Below are 24,678 nucleotides of genomic sequence, written 5' to 3' on the forward strand. Positions count from 1 at the left end.
TTTATGATGGGATATCAGCACAGTATATTGTGCTGCTAAAACATAATTTGATGATAGTGATGTAGATTCGACGGCGAATATGTTGTCTATACTTTCTCATCAAACATTTTTGAAGCCAATACCAATTTTAGTGTAATAAACCAGCGCAGGGAGACAACTATCTTGCACAGAAGCTCAAATGCTCCACTGATGTGGTTTATAATACCTGACAGCTGACTTCAATGTTTTGGCAGTCATTTTTTTTGCACTGATAAAGCATTGCATGCAGGTCTTACTCTCACAATACATGTTTTTAAAAACGTGCAGGCATTAGAGATAGTATACTGTAGAAAAGGCGATGGTTGCGTGGGATCTTCACATTTCGAGTAGAGAGAGCGAGAGAGAGAGAGATAGCGAGAAAGAGAGAGAGCGAGAGAGAGAGAGAGAGAGAGAGAGAGAGAGAGAGAGAGAGAGAGAGAGAGAGAGAGAGAGAGAGAGCGGAGGACCACGCGCTATAGAAGACGGGCAAAGGTACGGGACATGTCTCAAGGATTCAGGTAAGTTTGGATGCAATAGACACAAAGAAAGCTGCTTAAGAAATATGTTATGTATGATGGAAAAATATGGATAAGAGGTAATATAGTCTATTAAGAAGAGTCTCGTGTTTGCTGAATGATATTAGCTTATTCGTGTATTATTTTTGTTAGACTACCAATGTGTTATTATTATCAATAGTAGTGCTGTAATAGTATCAACCAATACTACCGTAGGCTGCACGGCAGATGAATAAAATAATGTAGCTGCGATTGAAACAAAAAAATGAACTAGGTTGTCTTATCCATTCTCATGTAAAATTCAAATAGCAGTCGGATACGGGAGGATTGCTGTTTCTCGGCTTTATTAGAAACTAGCTAGAGTCACATCGTAAAGAATGTGTTTGAGAGTATGACTGGCTTCCATGTAACAGTCCCATACGTCTTTGTAACGTGTTTGGAGAGCACACTGTCCACGGTGCTGAAATCTGGTCTCTGCCCGATTTTCTCAATGGACAGCGAGCACAGCACTTTCAGCCTCTCCCGGTAAATAGTACTGGCTATTTGTAACAAATAGGATTGCTTGAGAAATGTTAAAGTACGTGCTCCATTCAGAACCAACCAGCTGCACGGTTGGGCAATTCCCAGTGGACAGCAGTACTGCCCAGCTGCTACTGCCCAATGATCAGGTAGGTTTGAGTTAAATGCCTTGCTCAAAGGCACCTCGTGGTTGCTGATAAAAGAGGCACGAATGTTGCCAGCTGTAGGAATTAAAACAGGGCGTCGGTGGAAGGGAGCATGCGTGCATAGCACTGCAGCATCTGGCCTACATATCACAGCAGTCTGTATTATGTATCTGCAGGTGTGCACGGATATGCCCCGGTTGTCGTGCTCACGGATCGTGGTTGCTGGGATGAACGTGGATGTATTGACAGACAGCAGATAGTATGCCTGCACAGTTGGAACGGCTCACGCGATGTGGCACAACATGGCACGCGTAAAGATGGGTCCCTTCGCTCTCCTGTGTCTCCCCACGTTTTTCTTCCACGTCCTCGTGGTCTCCCACAGCAGCAGCATCTATGAGCGGTCGGTGGTCCCTCGCGCCTTGGTCCGCTCCGTGGCTCGTATGGATGGAGACGTGATCATCGGCGCGCTCTTCTCCGTCCACCACCAGCCGTCGGCGGAGAAAGTAGCCGAGCGGAAATGTGGGGACGTCCGCGAGCAGTACGGCATACAAAGGGTTGAGGCTATGTTCCACACGTTGGACAGGATCAACGCTGACCCGAACCTGCTTCCAAATATCAGTCTGGGCTGCGAGATCCGAGACTCCTGCTGGCACTCTTCTGTGGCCCTGGAGCAAAGCATCGAGTTCATCCGGGACTCCCTCATCTCCATCCGGGATGATAAGGACGGGTCCAAATGGTGCATTGACGGTACCCCGTCCCACCACCCTCCACCCTCCAAGAAGCCCATCGCAGGAGTGATCGGACCGGGATCCAGTTCTGTGGCCATCCAGGTGCAGAACCTCCTGCAGCTCTTTAACATCCCGCAGATCGCTTACTCTGCCACCAGCATCGACCTGAGTGACAAGACGCTGTTCAAGTACTTCCTGCGGGTCGTAGCCTCAGACACCCTCCAGGCCCGGGCCATTCTGGACATTGTCAAGCGGTACAACTGGACCTATGTGTCCGCCGTGCACACTGAGGGTGAGGTTCCTATCACTGATCTCGTTAAATCACCATAGTGTGTCAGCAGCCATGTTAGTCTTGTAGTGGATAATATAGTGAGTCTATATGACTTCATCGTTCATTATGGTAATTTCGATTACCATGGCATCACTGCAATGCGAGACACATGTGCTGTGATATTTCATGCCAACATTTTTAAAATAGTCAGGATTATTATGCAGTTATTTCCCCTTAATACTTTATCGATCATTTTCACACGTACAGTATCTGCCTGTCTCGTCTGTTGCTCTCTGTTTTGCAGCCACACATGTTTACTCCAAAGCATATCTTCATTAGGTTTTATATGCAGTTTTCTTGAGTTGGGGTTGTGTGGACATTGCTTCAAGCATCTTTTCACAAATTCCGAAACATCGTCATACAAGTTGTGTTGTTGTCTTGAAGCAAGTTTTAAAGGTCTGTATCCAGCCAAACACGCAAGGGACTGTTTTTGCACTCACACATTAGGTGTTCATTTGAACTGTTAAACCAATTCCATGGTTAAGTCAGGAGGATGAGGCTGGGATGTAAAAATGCATTCATGTTTCACATTTCACCAGATTCACATCAATTAAAATGAATGTCTTATCTCCATAGAAACCCTTGCAATAATAGTATTCACTTTTTCATGGCATAATTGGCTCACCCTTCTTTTTTTCACTCCTATGCTAATTTGTTCGGCCGAACAGTACACCAGTGTATTATATGGTGGAGACAGGAGGCAAAGAGGAGAGAGGAGCTGGGTGGGCAGAGTAATTACTGTAAAGTGAATTATGTCCGTAGCTTTTTTATTATATTTTTCACACAGTCTGCACCCAAAATATGACTGACAGGCTATATGTCCCAGGATCCCCCTGAGGAGCTGCAGACTCATGGGGAGTGTAAAAGGTCTTTGGAAAGTCCTACTATTGTCAGATGTTGGAAAGGGGCTTTAATTACAGTAACATAGGTTGCTATCTGATAGACGAAGAGAAGGTGTAATGGAGCTGTACTACCTGGAGTCATAAATAGGTGGCGTCAGCTGTCTGACCTTCAACATACAGGGGGTGCCTCTGGGACCGAAGTGATAATTTAAGAGTAATGAAAAGCCAGTCAGGGGAAGGATGGATTTTATTGCAAGCAACATCATTTACTCAACTGGCTACAGTGTGAGTGATCAAAATAGGATACTTGTACACTTTAATTGGAATTAAATTGAGTTTTTTTCTTTTACATGCAGGTATTCTGTAAATATAAACCCTTACACTAACTTTAAGTTCAGCTTTGTAAGAGACAACAGAGACGTTTGGAACCGCAGTAAATGTTCCGAACTGAGACTTTACATCCTAACTCGTCTAATGCAGACTTTACCCTCAACTTTGAGGAGTCATATAGAAATCCACTTGTTTGTTTTGCTCTATCTCTGAAATAGTGGTCACGACTGCCTTAAGCTCGTGATTTTATTCCTCCACCACCTCAGAGAAGTAATAGATGCAGCTCGTTCCCGTAGCAACAGCTAGGGCTGTGAAATTGCATAAATGACCTGTCCCGATCACCATCAGAGTGGTAGGAATACTCAAAGCAGGTCTTTGGTAGTCATTGTTAGATGGGCTGTCAACTAATGCACCACCACCACAATTCCTACAGCTGGCAACATTCGTGCCTCTTTTATCAGCACGATAAAACCACCACCACCACCACCCACCTGTCTCACAGTGATGGAAATAGTAGAATAATTGGATATCATTATTTCCATTTGAAAATTGCCTCATTTTTTCCAAAGGACTATTGGAAAACCAACACATGGGCACATTGCGAGCCAGAGTAAATGCATTACTGTGATGCCTATTTCATTTGTCACCTTCCTTGCTCTATGAAGCCATGCCACACAGATCTAGTGTTTGTCTTCACCACCCATATACGGGTAGAGTGGCCTGGAGTCCCCCAGGAACCTGGCTCCTCATCAAGGCAATTGCACAACAAATGTTTTCAGATTTTTGTGGGTAAAGCCTCTTCATTTTCAGAAACACACACACACACACACACAGACACAGACACATGTTCGAGCGTGCACAAATGATTGGATTGTCTGTGTAATCCAGCTCTCATGCCAAAGAGCTGTGGGTATCAACAATCCATCCGATCGTGACACAGTAGTACAAGCTCTGCAATCCGCATGGAAATAGAAGATTTAGACTTAAACAGCTTTGATGGACGGGCTCTTGATTTGGATGATATGCTGTTAAATAAGGATAGCTATCTTCACCCCTTTTAGCTTTGATTGCAATCAGTAGCCAGTAAACGCTCTGACACTCATTATCAGAGGATCAGAGCTTCGCCTCAGTCAGAACTTGACGCACTGAACAACTGCTGGGGGACAATGTCCACACTAAACGTGAATGCTAAGACAAAAGCATCAAAACCTTAACCTTTGTAGCCATGTCTGCTTTGCACTTTGCTTGTAATTCTGCAAGACACTTCTCGCAAAAACGCAACACACTGTTTCTTACATTAGCCACACATGTTCAAGAATGTTGGAAAAAAAATGTTTAATTGTTTAATTCCAGTAAATTCAGAATGTTTTTCGGCAGATTTCTCACTATTTAATCTATTTTCTTCATCACCTATAGGAAACTACGGCGAGAGTGGCATGGAGGCCTTCAAAGAGCTGGCCTCTCAGGAAGGTTTATGCATTGCCCACTCGGACAAGATCTACAGTAACGCGGGAGAGAAGCACTTCGATCGCCTTTTAAGGAAACTACGGGAACGTCTACCCAAAGCCCGTGTAGTGGTGTGTTTCTGCGAGGGCATGACTGTCCGAGGTCTCCTAATGGCCATGAGGAGACTGGGGGTGTTTGGGGAGTTCCTCCTTATCGGCAGGTATGGATCTTTTTTTCAAACCTTTTGACTCACAGATGGTTTTTTTGGCATTGGTCTGTTGTAGGGCAGTCATCACCCGTATGTTATATGAGGAGAACATAAATAAGACAGCTAATGATGACTGAGACTTGTAGCCTATCAGTATTTGTTGGAGATTTGATGAGCACTGCATGATTGCAGCACAGTGACGGTTTTGATCTTTTGGGTCTGTTGACAGGTAGACAAATACAGAAACACTTTAAATTGTCTTGTTGAATATCTACAGTATCGAACAGATTTGAATTAGACCTTGTTACGTTCAATAAAATCTGGCAATTAGTTATGTTCCTTGTATACATACATACGATTCTCCAGTCTAATATACACTTCTCTATTCTCTGGCACTGAGGGATTTGTTTCGTGTCATTGCCATTACCCTTGAGGAGGCCTTTCCTATTTGCTGTAATATCTCTGTTAGAAATAAAGAGAAGACAAGTGCTTCTCTTACTTGCCTCTGTTTACGTCGTATGTGTTATATTCAATGCATACATTTATGCTCTTGGCCGGGGAAGGCACTCTTTCTTTTCAGAGGCAGAACATGCCTTTTAAATTATCCATTATAACGACACTCTATGGTTACATTCCTTCCCATATCTCTCCTTTTCTTTTTGTCTCCATAGGAGATGGGCAAGTGGGTCTTTTTTTAGCTTTTGGGAAGTCTCCATGGGTGGAAGAAATGCTTCTGGGTCAGAGAGAGCGAGAGAGAGAGAGAGAGAGAGAGAGAGAGAGAGAGAGAGAGAGAGAGAGAGAGAGAGAGAGAGAGGATATATATATATATAGGGTGTGTAAATATGACAGAGGGAGTCTGGGCCAACACAGATGCCGAGCCATGTGTCTCTTTCCCAGAATGTAGTGGATGACTGAATGAAGCTGTCAGACAGGTATTTTCTCATCAAATGGGAGCTTGTTTCCTTAATTCATGCTTTCACCTTTAAAGAAGCCTCTTCCATGAAATGTTGTGTGTGTGTGTGTGTGTGTGGAGTTGGAAGAATGTTAGACACACAAATACAAACAACGAGTGAATGAAACAAAGTGACCGAGCAAGAAGAGTACAGACAGGCCAATATGTCGATGGACAGCTAACGCACTGATCTTTCTTTTGTTGTCATTATTTTTTACTGTGCTCAAAAAAATATCTAATTGTATTAAAACTACTAATTTAAAACAAAACAGAAGTTAAAAGTGTGCACCTCAATATATTTTTCTGTTCACAATGCACCAATAACTGCGTGTTTGTAAAAGGGTGACCCCTTTTATTATCAGATAATCAGATATCAGATATATCAGATAATCTCATGAAAGGATTGGCTCAATAAAGAGATGTCATCTGATAGAGCTTGTAATTGAAGCCTGGGGAGAGTTGATGTATTTTCACAGAGGAGTTTTAAATGAAATGAACAAAGTTTTGCTTTACCTTTCATAAACTATCACAGACATTGTGAAGTTCGATGACAAATAGACCTTGTCGAAATGAATAAAAACATCAGGCCTCAACGTTTTTCTCAAAGCCTCTTTGAAGTTGATAAGGATTTTCACCCAAATAGTTTAGAACACAACTCAGAAATCAGTCTCATCGTAGGGAGTCATTTTTATGCCCACAATGAAATCAATGTTCCACTTCACCCTCAGAACAGCCTTGCTTGTCTTTGAAGTGCAGCCGCACGACTTGAACAGTGAAGTTTCACGGGGAGGCCAGGAAGTTAGTGTGTAGAACAGTGTGCGCTTCATAGAGTGTACTTGATGCAGGAAAATAGCCACAGACTGTTATTATATATGCCTGTTATTTGACCACAGAGAGCACTACACACAATCACTCCCAGGAGGTCGCTGCCCATATTATTACAGATCCACCACCACCATGTTGCTGTCAGCCAAAGTGTCTTTTTGCTGAAGCACTATATAGATTATGTTTGTCGAGATCTTTTACCTTGTCAGCGGGATCATTTTGCACAATCCAGGCAACAATATTTGGCCCTTGAAAATCTGTTCGGTACGTTAGATACCTCGTTATAAAAGCAATATATGTGTGTTTTGCAACTAACTGTATAACCAATTACATAACAGAGACACTTGATGGGAGTAAGAAGTACCTAGCAACAGCTATATGCTGCACATTGAACACACAATCGGAAATCGAGTATACTCATGAAGAAGCTTGAGACCAATTATTCCACGATTATTCCATACTTATTTTGAAAATCACTCTGGTTTCTTTCAGATGGAATATGTCTGTGAGTTCACTAAGCTGACAGGAATATAATGTAGTATCCATTAAACATCTGTCAGTGTGTGTTTTAACGAAGGTTTCACCGAGGCAAACACCATTACATTCCAGTTCAACTCAGTATTACAGTAATTCTCTGAATATTTCCACCTACTCAGTATAATATAAAGACATTGCCATGAAATAGGTTCTTCAGCTTTGAAAGCTATAGCTATACATCTACTGCACAGTGTCTTCTGCTATCATTCCCTCTATGCCTGTTCCCCAACACTCAGCCCAGTTTCTGAATGGCAGCATGTAGTGAAACCATCGACCCATTTGCCTTGCCTGCTCGCTCTTTTGCAATTAGCACCATTCATTTTCTCTCTCTCTCCAATGCTGAATGCTTACTAAACACCATGTGCATAAGCTGCTTCTCCACATGACACGCTCATTTCTGCCCCTGTCTTACACACACAGTTTTGGTCTCGGTCCCATTTTGAATGCTTGCTTCTGTTTTTATTTTATTTTATTCTCAACACAAAGGACACTGCGACAGAAATGTGGATGTTCTGCCTCTGTAATGGCACGGCCAAGTCATTACCAGGGTATGACGGAGTCCTTTTTGAGACTGTGCTGAGGTGCAAAGAAAGCTGTGACCCCATATTGTGTGTGTCACATGCATTTCTGCATTTTGGTTGTCCTATTCAATTTCCAGTAACAAGGGGACTCAGGTTTTGCTCTGAGCTTGAATAAAGGAAATGTTTAGGGCGCCAGAGAGTGAAAGAGGGGAGTTGTGGTGCGACACATTTAGCAGCCTTTTCCCTGTCATCTCTGAGGCTTCTATCTCCTTCCCATCTCAGTAAGGAGAGCGCGGAGGATGCGACATTCTGCCTATTGACTTGCAAGTAATTTGGCAAATAGCAGTGTATATAAGCAAAAATGAGACCGTATCTCTGGCAACAGCACTGGCAACATCGACAAAATAAAAAAAAAAGTATCTTCCCCATCCAGACGTGTAGATGTACAAGGGGTTGAGACAATCTTTTTTGTTTGTATGCTTTGTTTTAATCCATCCTTCATGAATATTTCTGTCTCAAACATTAGAAGATCTATTTAGATAAGTGACAACAGGATTTAAGAAATTTAAGAGAGCAGATAAAGATTTCCATTTATCAGCTTAACGTGATGTTTAAAGACATATTAAACAGTGTAAAAAAAGAAGGGATGATAGCCTCCTTGCTTTATATCCTGCAGAACTGTGTTCATCTTAAAATTACAGGCAGGTTTTTCTGATCATCCATATTCTCCTCTTGCCCTTATCAGGATTATGATATGTGTGTGAGGCATGAGCCCCATGACTGAGAATATGCTGCACTCTCTTGCTAGTCTCGTTCTATAGACATGTCTTTTATTTGTGAGGCTTCCAGTGAGAGCACAATAGCGGCTGATGCATTAGTTATGAATTCAACTTAAGGAATCAGAGAGCAAGAGAGATAAAAGTGTGGCAGGCGGTAGAGGGGTGGGCTGGAACAGAGACAAAAACAGAAATGAGTGCTGAGCCTCTACCTTTACGTTATTCTCGTTATTCTCACTAAAATATTCTTCATGCAAGTTCAGTGAGAGTTTACTGGGGCACATCATGCAGGAAATCAAGCTCAATATTTTGTTAGCGGGGCAGGATTTACTGTACCGCTGGAATTAAAGGCTTTGTGTGCTGCGTGCGCTACAGTCACCGTGGAGATTTTGCTTGGGCTCATGACGGAGTCGGTGTGATCGTCTCACTGCAGATCTGCCATTCAGTCTGTCAGCGGTGCTCCAAACACAATAGTCCCTTCTCAGGAAAATATGGCTGACGTTTGTGAAACATTCCTCGCAGCAACAACAGCAACAAAGATTGTAATTATAAGATAAGGACACACTATCTGCCATTCGTTCAGTAATGGAGCCGTGCTTGCGTTGCTTGTACACACGTGGCTCTGGAAACTGGTATATGCAAGTTTAGTAAGGATTCGTGATTGCATCTGTTTGTGTTCTACTGAGCATGGGAACACAATGAGCTGCATCTGAATATTTATAACACGCCTCTGATGTTAATTGAAAGCAGCCACACATTGTCAAGGACATCTTTCTCTTTTCAATTGATGCCTTGTGTTCCCTTGTGCGAGGGGATGGGTAAATGACATTGGATCAAAAATAGCACACTGGCTTTGCATCTGGACATGGTTGGCACATCCTGATTTGCAGAAGCTGAAATACTTTCTTGCAGCACAGACAGCTAATATTGGACCATTTGTTGTCATTAGGCTGGTTGACATTCTAGTGGTCTGTGAATAACAGTTTAAAAGTTTGTCTATTTTCTATCTGAACTTTTATTCTAACATATTGCATCGAGCAATTAGGAAACTCTTGATTCCCCTATCCTCCCTTTCCTCTTTTTAAAGTAACTCTTCCTCTTCATCCTCCAGGGGAAACAGCGCATGTGATTAAATCTCTGCCCTGCCAATTAATTCATGGCTTCATAAATATACAAATGTGCTGTCAAACTGGAACTAGATCATCTGGGAGAGTCGGGGGAGCTCTCAGTCTACTCACTGCTGTATACTACTCTGTCAATTATCCAGCTGTTCTCCTGTCGTCCTGCTGTGCTCCTCTAAACAATGCCACACATTACCAAGTCTCAGTTAATCATCAAAATATGCAAGTCCCATTATTAAGCATGTGGCATCAAAGGAATAGCATCCTGCTGACTTTACTTGCCGAGATAACAGACATAAATTATTCATTAAATGTGTTTGGAAAGTTGAAGGGGTAAAAATGAAATTACATTGAGTTCATACTGTCACAATTAGCCTCAGTCTTGTGGGTTTTACTTGTTTTATTCCACTGTGACCTCATTACATTTGTGCTGTACTTACTGTACTCACTTAAGTTCCGAAAGCAACATGGACATGGACTTAAATACCTAACAACAGCCCAAGTTGTTGTCTTTTCACCATGACAACAATCTTTCCTTTTAATATTTTTAGTTTTTGATGCTCGATCAGTAAAAGCTCATGTGAATAGCTGTTGTTATGGTCATAAGGGTCCTTTTGGAAGGCACTGGCAAATGAAAAGGGCAAGAGCAAATTAACTATTTTGTGTTTTCGGTATGAGGATTGTTGGATTAACCATAAGTACTCCAGTATTTATGATACTTTCCCTTAAAGAGACTGGCATTCGGTATGTTGCCTTCTTCATTTAAAAGTTAAAACTAATGTTAAAACAACTATATCAGAGCTTATGCTCTGTTTTATATCTTAGACCTACTTCCTTCTGCAGTCTTCAGTACAATAACTGTAGAACTACTTACAAACTTGAACAGTGTTGACTCCTTAATCTGCTTAAACAGGTGTTCCTCTGGTAAATCTGACTCAGGTTATGTAATAACGGCGTTCCAGTATATGCAGTGTGAAGCTGCGCAACATTGAGGTGACATCAAATCAGATTCTGTCCCATTAGGCGTCCCTCAGATGGCCCGAGAGTTTTGATGAGCTGCTTGGAGTTCTGCCAGTGTGATCCTGAGAGAGGAGAGCGAGACGAGAGAATGTCATTTTACTTCATCACAAACTCCACTGTGAGAAACAGTCAAGCATGCCTTCACTTCCTCATGCCTTATTCATGTAGAGTGTTGAACCTCTATCTCTCTCTCTTCATCTAAAAACCAATCTGTTCTCCACCCTTCTGTTCGAGCAAATATGTAAAACAACGAATTACATTTCATAGATCGCAATAAATGCAGTTGAGCCTGTCAGGGAAGGTTTTTGATCAACACAAATCTTTACAGTGTGTGTCTTTGTGTCTTTATCTGTACTACATATACTGACAGATAGAGGGAGGGACAGAGACAGTATTCACCTGGAGCGAATTAAGGAAATGTGACAAGGACCGATGAAATTCACTTGTTTCTGACTCTTAACTCATTTAGCAGAGTGAAAAGGATGAGTCAGTATAATTGTTCTTTTTGAATATACAGCAAACATTTTAGGAGACACAACGAGCAGATATCCTTAGACATGTTGTGATCTCGACCATATTGATGTCATTTTGTCCTCACACCATCACTCAACACTGCTCTTGTCTTATAGAACGCGTTCCCTTGTCTTGTCCAACAGTAATTGTTGCAGACAGTAAAAGCCCACATGTATAATTTAATAGATCCTAGCCTACCCTACTCAGCTGCATCCCACATGCAACAACATATCCAGTTGGCTCTGTTTTCAGCTCCATTGTTGTCCAGGACCTATGAACATGGGCACTGTTTATTATGAGTAAGTCCCTCCTACATCATTCTAGTAATGTCGATACGTATTGGTACACTGAATGTGTAACTAAGCACGCACTACAGTGGCCAGCTGTTTTAGAAAATCACAAGCCTTTTTAAAGATTTAAGAAAAAATAATAAAGATAAATATAAAATAACTTATTTCCCACAACTTCTGGATGACGGGCTCTATTCTCAAGATAATTTCCAGACTGGGTGCCTAATATATATAGGAATCCATGTTTTTTTAAGATTGAGAAGGGCTATACTAGCTCAGTCACATTGGTTGTAAAGTTTCCTCCTCACAAATTTGGTTGAATGTCTCCTTTTTTCGTGACTGACGGTAATTGTGGATTTAAAGGTCCGAGATTTTGACCTGCACACACACAGACACAGACGCTCGAATCCTTATCCATCACCCAGAACATCCCATGTGTGCGAGGTAATTGGATCCATGGTGAGTCACACCTAATTGGTGTGTAGCTGTCAATAGCACAGGTATTTCAAGGAAGAAGCCCAGAGCCCACATTAAAGACAGAGAGACAAAGAATGAAACAGAGCTGGAAACCTCACTCCGGCTCAGATCTAGAGAAAGAGCAGCGCTCAAAGTGGTGCTGTTTATCTGTTTATTCGTTTTTCCGTGGTGTTTTCCAATTCTCTCAGAGCCCTCTGGTTAGCTGTGTGTCCAAATTGGCTTGGTAGGGAATAAATTCTCACACAGAGGGTTAAACAAGGAAACAAACAAGCAAGCTGAAGGGATTGTGTAAAGCCTACAATTACAGTTGAGGCTCTAATGGTGAGATTTCCATCCTCTTAAATTAACTCCAGTGGACTTGAGATAAGCTTCGAACCAGTACTGCCACACTGATTTAAAATAGCATTGTACAAGTGTAGAGGCTGTAGTCTACCTACGTGTAGTGCTCATTATTTAAATGAAAGCAAAACATGACCAGACTTTGGGTTTGTGCACTGAATTTGTTCTGTCGTTCCATTTGCCATTCGTCTCCATCTGAACACAGACATGCTGTACATTCCCTACAATCAATCTGTCACCTTAAAGCAAAGCAATCACATCACCTTTCAAAAGCAGAATCATTACATCGATCGGTGAATGCATTACCGTTCATACGGCAGCGATGTTCTATCAATTCTGACTGGCCTCATTTGCTAGTTCCTATGCAAGCACTTTACATAAGGTTGATGGCTCAACAGGTGACTATTTTCTCTGGAGAAATCACATCATGATCGTTTCTTCGGCTTTCAATAAACGTCTCACGAACTGAAGGCTGAGCAGACAAAGATGCTTTTGGTCACCACTGAGGGAAGCTTGACTGCGAAAAGCTGCACATGTGTCCAGTGACAGCTGTGATTCAGTAATATTGGTTCAGTTTGAAGATTTGTTGTTTGAAATTTGTTCGTACGTGTATACTAAACACCTCTACTGCCCTGTCCCCCTGAGAAAATAAAAATTATAATTACAAAAATCCAATGTAAAAGACACATAGCAGTAAAAGGTGAAGACTATCATCACTGTCCAGGAGTGCCTCTCACTTTGAAATATGACATTGTTGTATTCTTGCTCATTTTATTGGTCCCCCTGCGATCGATATGCTAGATGCTCTTCTTCTTTCTCTCCTGCTCCTGCAGTGATGGATGGGCAGACCGTTACGAGGTTGTGGAGGGTTATGAGCAGGAAGCAGAGGGAGGAATCACCATGAAGCTGCGATCAGAGCTGGTCAAGACCTTTGATGAGTACTATTTGAAGCTGCGTCTGGACACCAACACCAGGAACCCCTGGTTCTCTGAGTTTTGGCAGTACCGTTTCCAGTGCCGCCTCGCAGGCCACCCACAGGAGAACAAGAAATACAAGAAAGTCTGCTCCGGTGGGTGAAAACAGAAAATGTATATCTTTGTAGTTTGCAGCTATATAGGAGCAGTGTTCATCTTGCTGTCAGTGAGAGTAGATGGTTGAGTTTGACCAGAGTGTCAATCAAACTCATGAATAATAACAAAATCGGTGTATTTTGTTTCTCTCTGTTTTCCTCCCTGAATATTCTCTCCTGTTGCTCACAAAAGGTGATCATGGTAAATTGTGTTCTCGGCATTTTAATCACAACTTAAAACCCTCATCAAAAAAATCCAATAAAAAATATAAAGTAATCAAATGAGCAATGCAATAATTGCTCAGCATGCTTTTAATCAACTGATACATAAAATGAATTAGTGGTTTATGATGGTTACCATCTCAGAGCAGTACAGGTGTTTTACTACTCTCTGTCCACAACACTTTTATACACCTCTTTTATTCCTAAGACCTTCGAGGTGGTAAGTGCATTTTCCTTGTCACTACTACGGTGATGATTTCATCCGAATTGCACCCGCACTCTGGAAGCATTTTACTCCTCCAAGACAGGAAGAGTTTGACTGATGCTCTCTTTAACACAATACCATCTGTGATGTTTTAAAACTGCAATTATCGTCAAATGTGAGATGTCTCGATCCTGGCAGTCTCAGGCTCTCAGCCAGAGCGAGGATTGCATTTGTCAAACTCTGATGTGGAGCATCGGGTTTGTGTATGAGGAATAACAAGGAACTGGCCTTACACTTTGCAAAGATGCATAAAGGAATGGCTCACCAAGCACACACTGTTCACCATAAAGGCTTACAAAGATCTCGCTTTATTTAAAATTGATCACACCCTCTTCTGTTTGTGCATGTTGATGTATATGATGGACAATGAATATCAATATTTTAAATGCACTGTCTAAGGGGGCAAAGGAAATGCTTGAACATACCGGAAACTTTGGAAATAACATCTTCATACAAGGATGCGAAAAATGTAACGTTTTATACTTTTAGTTACCATTCATAGACAATATTAACTGTGGGAAAGCCCCTTTAGAGGGCTGGTGGTGAAGTGAAGCTTGCTGTTCAGTCTTGGGTTTTTCCCAGACAATGGTGGTTCGCCACATCTGTTTCCTATTGAGCTTTTCATGTTGGGATTTCCTTGTATGCTGATATATTTTGCTGCAAATGAAGGTTCTGCTTTGCAATCGATTATCCAGGTTTGGTTCTAATTTAATCATGCATTGTTGTGTATGTTCCTACAGTGCAGTTTGAATAGAACACAAAACACCAGACGCACAAGACATTTTCTTAAATTATAAAAAAAAAAAAAAATGCAAAAACCTCCTTCCTTTTCCTTCCCTTTTCTTTGCCCCCTCTAACAGGCAATGAGAGTCTGCATGACAACTATGTTCAGGATAGTAAAATGGGATTTGTCATCAATGCGATCTATGCCATGGCTCATGGCCTCCATGATATGCACCAGGAGTTGTGCCCAGAGCAGCCGGGGCTCTGTGAGGCCATGGACCCTATCGATGGCAGCAAGCTGCTGGACAACCTGCTGAAGATATCCTTCAGAGGAGTCTCAGGAGAGGAGATTTATTTTGATGAAAACGGAGACACCCCAGGAAGGTAAGAGGACGATTAAGTGGTAAGAATATAAAAAAGGCTTCATATCTTTTATGTTCATAAAAGATTTCATACCATCAACGTGATTGTAATATGTGAATTTCTCCCGTCTAACGCTCTCCGACTCATGAGCACGCGTGCACATGCACACAAGTGTGAACCAATCTTGAGCACGGAAGGATGTAATTCGTTTGGACTGGAACAGATTCAGTGGATTGTCCACTGTGGCAGCCACTTTCACCTCTCTGCAGTCCAACAGGCAGCATTTGACAGTCAGAAAACACAGCCGTGTCATTACTTGGTCAACTAGGGTTCAGGTGGAGCACATCCTGGTCCAATATAAAGACGAGGCCAAAAGCGTGCATTGGCATGAGCTCTTGATGTTACACTAACAGGGTTGTAAACTGTTGACTTTGGATGAAAGCTTTACTAAACTGCCGAATCCTTATCATTAAATGACCTGTCACTCTCTCCCCTTCTCCCCTCCCTCTCCATCTCCCGCTTCTTCACTCCGTCTCTGTTTGTAATCTTTAACTCTCGCCCCTACCAGTCTTGTTTTCCCCTTTGTCACTCAATGAACTTGTCCGTGCTCATTATGGTTCTCCGTGCCTCCCTCTGTCCATCCAGATATGACATCATGAATCTACAGGGTGTGGGTGATGGTCATTATGACTACCTAAACGTGGGCTCCTGGCATGAGGGCATCTTAAGCATCGATGACTACAAGCTGTGGGTGAACAGCAGTGACATGGTCCGCTCAGTCTGCAGTGAGCCCTGCTCCAAAGGACAGATTAAGGTAGGGATTCAAGTCCTCCAGCGTTAAATGATCTCCGCCAGAGTTCATTTACTCTGAAAAACCTAAAGTCTGAAAAATCAAAAGTCATTAACATTAACATTGGAGTGTGACTCTGAAGGTCCAATGCCATCAAGAAGTGTTAATTCAACACTGTGCCAGATACGTAAGTAAATTTAACATTGATTTTGCTCTAACCAGCTCATTTTCTGTTAACAAGGAGATGAGTTTGGTCAGGTAGACACACGCAATGAGGAAAGTACTTTGTCTTTATCAGGAATGTGAACACAAGAAGGATACTTGAAGAATGATATTTCCAAGTTGTCGAAGAGTAAAACGTATCTCTCTGCAAGTCTATAGCAGTACTAGCCACTCTCTAAGGCTGTACTCAGGTGCTTTGAGCGAAATGCGAACATCAGCATGCTAACATGCTCACGATGACAATAGTCTAATTGTCGAGACATGTCACTGTGAACCAAAAATGTCTGGTGGCAATCGAGGAAAAGTCAAGGGTCATAAATGTGTGTACAGAATGTGATGGCAATCCATCTAAAAGTTGTCCGTGTTCAGATATTTCCATTTGGACCATAACGGATCCATCTATCTGTTGTTCACGTTGTTCTGAAGTAATGAATTCGAAGGTTATGTACTTTCCTTGATGTCTTGTCCAGCAGATTCCCAAATGTAATAATGTGTCGTCCATCAATTAGTCCTGATATTGATTCCCTTCTTTCTTTGTCATACCTGTTGCAATGTAGGAGTCGATGTTTGACAGTTACGGTTTATTCTAGTGTGTGCATAGTCCAGTTTCTCTTTTACCTCCGCGGAGGTATTGCTGGATGATGGAACAGTGGGGCTTCGTTTTGGATTACATAGACCTACATTTTGTGTCTTAGCATTTCCTATCCAACCAAAATTGTAAAACCTGGATTCATTAATTATTCATGAACACTCCTGCGAAATGGCCTTTGTAGGGTGTGTTCTACTGCACATGAACCCAATAGGCCAACACTTGATCCAATGCATCCTCAGCAGCAGTGTAAACTTCAAGGATGTTACTCTGTCCCACATTTTGGCATCCTGCTTTGTCAATTAAATATTATGGAGAAAATAATTTACAAGCACATGTTTTCTCAGTCTATGGTAAAAACCAAAAGCCCAGTTTGACGAAATGCCCTGATTTGCTTCATCATGAGCCGGTTGTTTTCAGTCTAGCTCTACTCTTAGTTGCTCCTGAGGGAGGGTGCATCCTCTCTCCCGGCTGCTCACGCTTTCCCCTCTATCTGCTTTGTTACCTGCCTGACTTATCACCCTGCTTTACATATCACAGTGCTGGTAACAGCTTCCCATGGGACCAGAATGTAAAATCAGCCGGCCTTGTTTTATAAACAGCATGTCTGGGGCTCAAGAAGATAAGAACATCATATCCTCGACTTTGATGTCCCCTTGATGCTGACTACCTGTTTTGCTAGCCTTGGGTGTGTGATGTGCGTCTTGTCACGGTTTGATGAGTGTTGTGACTGGTTACTAAGATGTCTGTGACTCCTCGTCGTTGATGTCTGTCCTCTCTACGTGCAGGTTATTAGGAAGGGCGAGGTGAGCTGCTGCTGGATCTGCACCACATGTAAGGACAATGAGTATGTCCAGGATGACTTCACCTGCAAGGCCTGTGATCTGGGATGGTGGCCCAATGATGACCTGGAAGGTAGGAGAGACAGAACCACTTTTGATTTTATAAACAATATCCATTGATACTCCTTTTTTCCTTTCCCTTTACCAACCCTCACTGATTATATCACCCATTTTATGTATTTGCTCCTAGCTAACCTATTTTTTGCCTTGTCAGGTCATTTACATCATAGAACACCTATCTCACTGAAACAGCACAAACACTTTCTCTCAAACTATTTTGGGCTCCCCCCCCCCCCCATAAGCTCTTTCACACCCTGACACCTCCTTTCGCTGATGCTTTCCATCATACAGGGACCCTGCTCTCTTTGCTTTCTCAACCTCCACACTACTCTTTCCTCCTCCCTGCTCCCTTTCCTTGTTGTGACCCAGTGGTTGTTTTGACAGCGATTTATAGAGTTGAGAGGAGCTCTCAGTTCCCAGTTCTCAGTTCTCAGTTCCTTTAACTCTCATTACATGTCCCTATCTGGAGAATACTAACAGAGAGAGTTGGTATCCTATTCATAGAGTGAGGTTGTACTGTCCATATGTGCAAATATCTAAAAAAACACCTTTCTCTTTAAGCATCATTTCCTTGTGGTGCTGGCTTCTCTTGAAAGTCAATGTGGAGTGAGCTTTGTTTTTGAATTTTTTAAAGGTCTTCCCAGCTTCAGATATTTTCCTCTCAAGTGTGCCTCAGTGTGCTATTGCTGAAGTGCCTTTTAAATAATATCACAGGGTAACAACTGATTTACGCCTTCATATTCGCATTAGTACCGCTCACATCTTGTGTTAAAAATATCCAGGCTTCCTGAGGCAAATAGTTAGGTTATTTAAACATTTTAGATTTCTTATGACTTGACATATTGGGAGTTAGCAATGCAGACCAGAAGTGGGTTGTCCTGTGCATAGCCTTGCTTGTGATGGCAGTGACTGTAATGCTATTAGCAGCAGCATGTCATTTATGGAGTGTTAAGCTGGGGAAGTCTAGGGATGTCAGTTTTCTCCCATTAAGCTCTATAAACCTCCTCTGGGGGTTGGAAGCAACAAGTGCATCATGACAGAGTCAACACACATACCTACGTATCTGCACACAGACATTTGGCATACAATTAAAATGGGAGAGAAATCTGCCAGAATTGGAGCTTTGCCACGTGAAAATGAGTTCCTTAGCAATTTAAGGCCCTCTTGTGTCTCCAAATCTGTGTCGCTCTCCTCTCTGCCATCTCTCTACTGACTGTTCATTGGTTCATTTTAACCTGTATTATTGTACCTTTCATTCACAAAAGCTCATACAGTCCCAAGAAAAGATTAACCCGGCATCTCCTCTGCTCTTTCCAGGCTGCCAGCCCCTGCCTCTGAAGATTCTTGACTGGGCGGATGTGGAATCCATGGTGGCAGTGGCTTTCTCCTGCATGGGCATCCTCATCACGTCCTTTGTCACCTTTGTGTTCATCCAGTACCGTGATACACCTGTGGTAAAGTCCTCGAGCAGAGAACTCTGTTATATCATCTTGGCAGGCATCTTCATGGGCTACATTTGTCCATTCACCTTAATCACCCGTCCTACAGTGGCCTCCTGCTACTTGCAGAGGCTCCTGGTGGGCCTTTCATCTGCCATGTGCTACTCTGCCCTGGTAACCAAAACTAACCGCATTGCCCGCATCCTGGCAGGCAGCAAGAAGAAGATCTGCACCAAGAAGCCCCGTTTCATGAGCGCTTGGGCCCAGGTGGTCATCGCCTTTATGCTGATCAGTTTGCAGCTAACTCTGGAGATCACACTCATCATTCTGGAGCCTCCTGAACCCGTCAAGTCCTACCCGAGTATACGTGAGGTCTACCTCATCTGTAATACTAGCAACGTAGGCATGGTGGCGCCACTAGGCTACAACGGCCTGCTAATCATGAGCTGCACCTACTATGCCTTCAAGACGCGGAACGTCCCGGCCAACTTCAATGAGGCTAAATATATTGCCTTTACAATGTACACTACCTGCATTATCTGGTTGGCCTTTGTGCCGATCTATTTCGGCTCAAACTACAAGATCATAACCACATCCTTCTCCGTCAGCCTGAGTGTAACAGTGGCACTAGGGTGCATGTTCACGCCTAAGATGTACATTATCATCGCGAAACCAGAGAGGAACGTCCGAAGCGCCTTCACCACATCTGATGTGGTGCGAATGCACGTTGGAGATGGAAAGTCGGCTCAATGCGGGACAAACAGCTTCCTTAATATCTTCCGCCGGAAGAAACCTGTGTCTGCCAAAGCCAAGTGAGTGACATTTTACCTTGTTTATCTTGCCAGATTCTGTTTGTTTCGAGCCAAAATTATAACATGCCTAAACACTCAAATGGTACAGTGAGTTGTCCAAAGCTGATTTGTTTGGGGAATTTCACTGAAAAAATCATCAAAAGTAACATGTGAGCAATGTTCCCTCTAATTTTTCATGTGTCTGGGCATACACACAAGCTCCCTGAGCACACTGAGGACCACTGTGAGCAACATCAGATGTGCACGCTGTGGCCACACACCAGTATCACACCTGTTCAAAACCTTGGATCATAGCAAGTTACATGGCTTATTAAAATAATCAAATTACAGCAGCAATTTTCACTAGTTTACTTTTAATATAAGTGATTTGACAAACTTTAAAGGAAAAAGACAAAAATCTTGTTGTTCATGAGATGTGTAGTATGTTTTATGTGAGAGTCTTGCTTTGGGCATGGGAAGAGTCCTGCTTTGGCCTGTGTGAGGTCCTGTTGTGGCCTGTGTGAGGGTCCTGTTCTGGAAGAAATGATACATATACACCTTTCAGACATAACATTTTGTTCACATTAAAACATTCACATTTTGCACAATGACGTGTGCTGTAGCTTGTGATACAGTGTAAATTCCTGTAACTCTGTCTGTAAAATATGTAATTACTCAGTTTTTTATTATCATTTCTACTACCCATAAATGATCTAGTAGTAACATAATTTAATGATTAATATCCATAAGTAAAAAATCTTAATAAATGTCACGAGAATATGCACAAATCTGACTTAAATTTTACCTTATTTTTCACGTCTGTCCTTCTCACTTCTCCAATGGTTGTACACTTTGTCCAGGTTGATGGCTTCGTCTGCTTCTTGCTTTGACTTTATGCGCATCAGCTGGTCCAAATGTGCCACTTCAAGACGATTTCTGGATGCTGTTTTGATTTTAGTTTTAGTTTTTTCTGCTGAATGTGACGCTTGAGGTAGTCCAACTTCCATTCAGTCCACATTTTTCCCTCGGAAAACTCATTTGCTACTTTAGCTTCGCTGCATGTTTTGCAGAGTAGACCCTTCCCCCTCGAAAAAGAAAAAATCTCACCCAGTTTCACCGCTTGTTCTTCTATTTGAACATACTCCGACAGCCATTCCATCTTAAAAGAACCACATTTCTTTTTTCCAATGGCTTGGTGAGTGGATGTGTCGCTGCCCGTTCGTTTCGCCATGATAAGGGGTTAGCATTTGCGTCTCGTAACTCCGCCGCACTGTTGTTAGCTAGCTAACCTGCACGGGGCGAATGGGCAGGGCAATAGTGTCAATGCTATGATTGGCTGCGTAGCGTAAGTGAACCGAATCGTATCATTGGCTGGACACCTGTCACTCACTGAGTTACGTTGCAAAATAGTACAGAAAACAAAATTATTATTATTATTATTATTATTGGTTTAATTGATTAGATAAGATTAGGACTAATATTAGATATTAATTAATACGTTTATGTTGAATTTTATTTTATGCGCTGCATAGATTTTCTTGTGCGCTGAGAATGTGCGAGCAGTGCGCGATTGCTCAAGCGCGCAGCTTAGAGGGAACATTGCATGTGAGTGCTCATTTTTCACAAGAATATTTGAGTGTTTATGCTTGATGTTAAAGGTCAATCTTTTACTTTTCAGCACCCCAATCTGTGTAAAGCCAAACTGTAATTATTTATTTAGAAACAGTAAGAAATGAACACCGATTTATGTGGAACATCCCCTTCCCCCTGAGGGGCATGAAATATTATCAATGAAATGAAGCAAAATTTAACAGAAAACACAAGACAGGATATTTTGATCTTGTTGATTAATTAATGTATAGATAGATGCATCTAAACTAGATATAAGACTTGCATGTAACTTTTTTGAGATCCACAGCAGTGACACATGGACAGGTATCTAAAGTAAGGAGTGGGGCAGAGTATGAGAGTGATCCCGATCTGTTCATGTGTTGTCTCTCACCCTTGCTATGCAGCCTTTCTAATCTTTTAACCCTTTAACCTTCCGAACTGAGCAGCATAGTGGCTGAAAAGTGTCGAGGCTGGCAAATGTGTTGGCATGGTGGTCATTCAAATCCTTTCCTGGAGAGCTGCACTGTCTACTGAGACATATTTTATTGTTGTATACAACCAGAGGATACTTTTAGACTCTCACGATCACTCATCAATTGATCGTAAAGAAAATCAGCGTTTGCTGAGTTTGCCCAAAAATATTATGGCCGAAGTCCATCATTTCCTGCACACTTTTTGCACGACAGGTATGTTGTTGTGGGACGTCGTGTGGAAACGTTTTTTTTTTTCTATTGTAGCTATTGCATTGAATTGTGCTTGTGTCACGAATGAGTGACATCAAGTAAAAGGTGTAGCAAGTCACCATTCAGAATTTGTTTGGCTCTCAGCTTGAGTTTGTTGAGTCCTTTTGTATTCAACAACAACTTTATCAAGCCTATCTGGCTGATTTAAAGATTCACTTGCCTCTGTGCTCCTGTCACTTATGCATAGGCAATGGGAAGAAACAGGATTTTGACACTGCAGCCCTCCAAAGAGGAGATCTGCCACCCTGCTGCTTTTGGTTTGTCCTGAATTAACCTCACATTTAACTTTTCTCAGCATGAACGCCCCTCTCCTCCCTCACCTCTCCACTCCAACTACAATCACATTAGAGACGGTCCTAGTTCATTCTAAACTCTGTGTCGTCTTCAGCCCAGCTCAGGCACCAACTGAATCACTGATTCAGAATGCATGCGTCTCATTTAAACCATATAAGCAAATAGTGAAGACGGGAGGAACTAGCTGGTTGGCTCCTAAGTCTGTCGGCTTAATGTTTGAAGCAATTTAAAGACCATAATGCTTTCTGCAGCACATTATGACTCACTATGTTTGTGAAGTGCCACAGTTGATAAATGTAATGCTCCTTAAAGCTCATGAGTGGACCCCTTAGCAAAGCTGTTTATGTCAAGTCGTGTGGTTAAAACGCATTTTAACATGCATCAGAAATGTTGAAATGCTGCTGCTCAGTTCTGTTACGTTGCTGCTATGTTGATGTTGTTTTTCTCCAACCGCCTCCCGGTTTCCTGTGTTAGTAACTTGGGTCTTTATCTCGTTCATAGTTCTAATGGCAAGTCTGTGTCATGGTCTGAATCAGGTGCAAGACACCCTCCGAGGGGAGGGAATGTGTGGCACAGACTGTCTGTGCATGTGAGGAAACAGGAAGCCGTCTTGAATCAGACGGCGGTCATCAGGCCCCTAACTAACACCGCCGACCCCCGCGGTTGTGCGCCTTCCACCTGCGACTTTGGCACAGAACCCCATCCCCCCCAACAACCGCGTGGCGCTAAGCCTCTGTACAACCTGGTGGAGGAGGACGACGAGGGAGATTCTCAGCGCCCCCTCTGGACCCCGACTTGCCCTGGACAGACGCAAGGGCTGGAGTCTAATTTAGATAGGCCGGCTTCTTATTTGCCCCCTCACCTGAAGGGTAGCACCACAGAGCGCTTGCAGGGGGCTGTGGTGGACACACACAGCTCCTATGTCCCTGCACTTAATGAGCACACCGCCAGGGAGGCAATCCCTGCCAATGAGCTTTTGAGCTTGAACTCTTCGCAGCTTCTTTTGGGGGTGTTCGAAGAAGAGGGGTCCAAGGACGAGGAACTGGACCTCTTACACAGCTACATTTATGATGCCAAGGAGGAGGGGGAGGACGGGGAAGGCGAGGATTTAACTCAATACAAGCCAACTCTGGAGGATTCCATAGCTCTGTCGCCCCCCTCCCCCTTCAGAGACTCTGTGTGTTCGGGGGAGTCTGTCAGCGACTCCCCCATCATGGAGTCGATGCTCGGAAGCCCTTCGAGCTCAGTCTACACCTCAAACACCCTCCAAGACTTCGCACACAGCTCCTCAACACTGTGAGAGCATAACAGGCGCTGACACAATTGCTGTTCACGCACACACATTTCCACTTACAGGTTCATGCACACACACACAAATATATACAGATACATATTGTACCACATTATTTTATTATCATTTCAAGTTTTTAGCATTCATCTTTTGCTCCGTCGTTTGGCTTGCTTGTGTGTACTACTCTGCTTTTACAAGTAAGGGTTTGATCAATACTATAAGTAGAAAAACACCAGGAATCATCCATGAGCGCTCACATTCCTGAAGGACTGTCAGTGATCAAAGCCTTTTTGTAAAAAAAATGTAAACTGGGAAGAGTGCCAAAACTAGTCAGCTCTCATGCCAAAATTGTGATGAATTAAGCAACGCTGAGAATCATAATGAAGGATGGAGCTGTATAGTTCTCATAATGGCAGTGCAATTAAATGTGCTAGGAGAGACAAATGGAAAGACAAACACACTTCAATGTGTATATCATCGATGTGCACCGTAAGATACAACCAGAGTCCAAACTGGCTCGTAGGACCGCAGCAGCTGAAGTGCATTTCATGCCAGTTTTGATTATCTCTGCTCCTCTCTGCTGCACACGCGTACAGGTCTGTTCGTGTGTGCAGCAGTCGCAGCTGCATCGAAAATGATTCGCTTTTTGCCTTTTTTCATGAATCAATTTCACTTCAGCTTTCGCTGATCTGATCGCAATTAAAGTATACAAAGATATTAATTCACAAAAAAACGTGCAGTAAGTTGGTTGATTATTACTTTTATGTGTTGCCAGATGTGCAGCAAAATATTATCACTGAACTGAGATTCTGCTGAAGACTTGCGCTGTAAGATATATGACGTGGATATAATGTGCCAAATGAAGTTGTTATCAACCTACATCCCTGCTGTCGATTTTTACGATGTAGCT

At 42.6% G+C, this 24,678-nt stretch overlaps 1 protein-coding gene across 1 annotated transcript; it reads left to right on the top strand.

The window, feature by feature from the left end:
- Positions 1–1,488: 1,488 nt before the first annotated feature.
- On the top strand, positions 1,489–23,777 carry grm1a (glutamate receptor, metabotropic 1a; the record flags this gene model as incomplete). The annotated part of the gene is made up of 8 exons (XM_079290447.1): positions 1,489–2,218; positions 4,846–5,095; positions 13,288–13,523; positions 14,871–15,117; positions 15,742–15,910; positions 17,486–17,612; positions 18,917–19,850; positions 22,979–23,777. 8 exons carry the CDS (start codon positions 1,489–1,491, stop codon positions 23,775–23,777), a joined length of 3,492 nt encoding a protein of 1,163 aa, XP_079146573.1.
- Between the last annotated feature and the right edge of the window lie 901 nt (positions 23,778–24,678).

Source organism: Melanostigma gelatinosum, assembly GCF_949748355.1.
Source record: "Melanostigma gelatinosum genome assembly, chromosome: 19".
NCBI lineage: Eukaryota > Metazoa > Chordata > Actinopteri > Perciformes > Zoarcidae > Melanostigma > Melanostigma gelatinosum.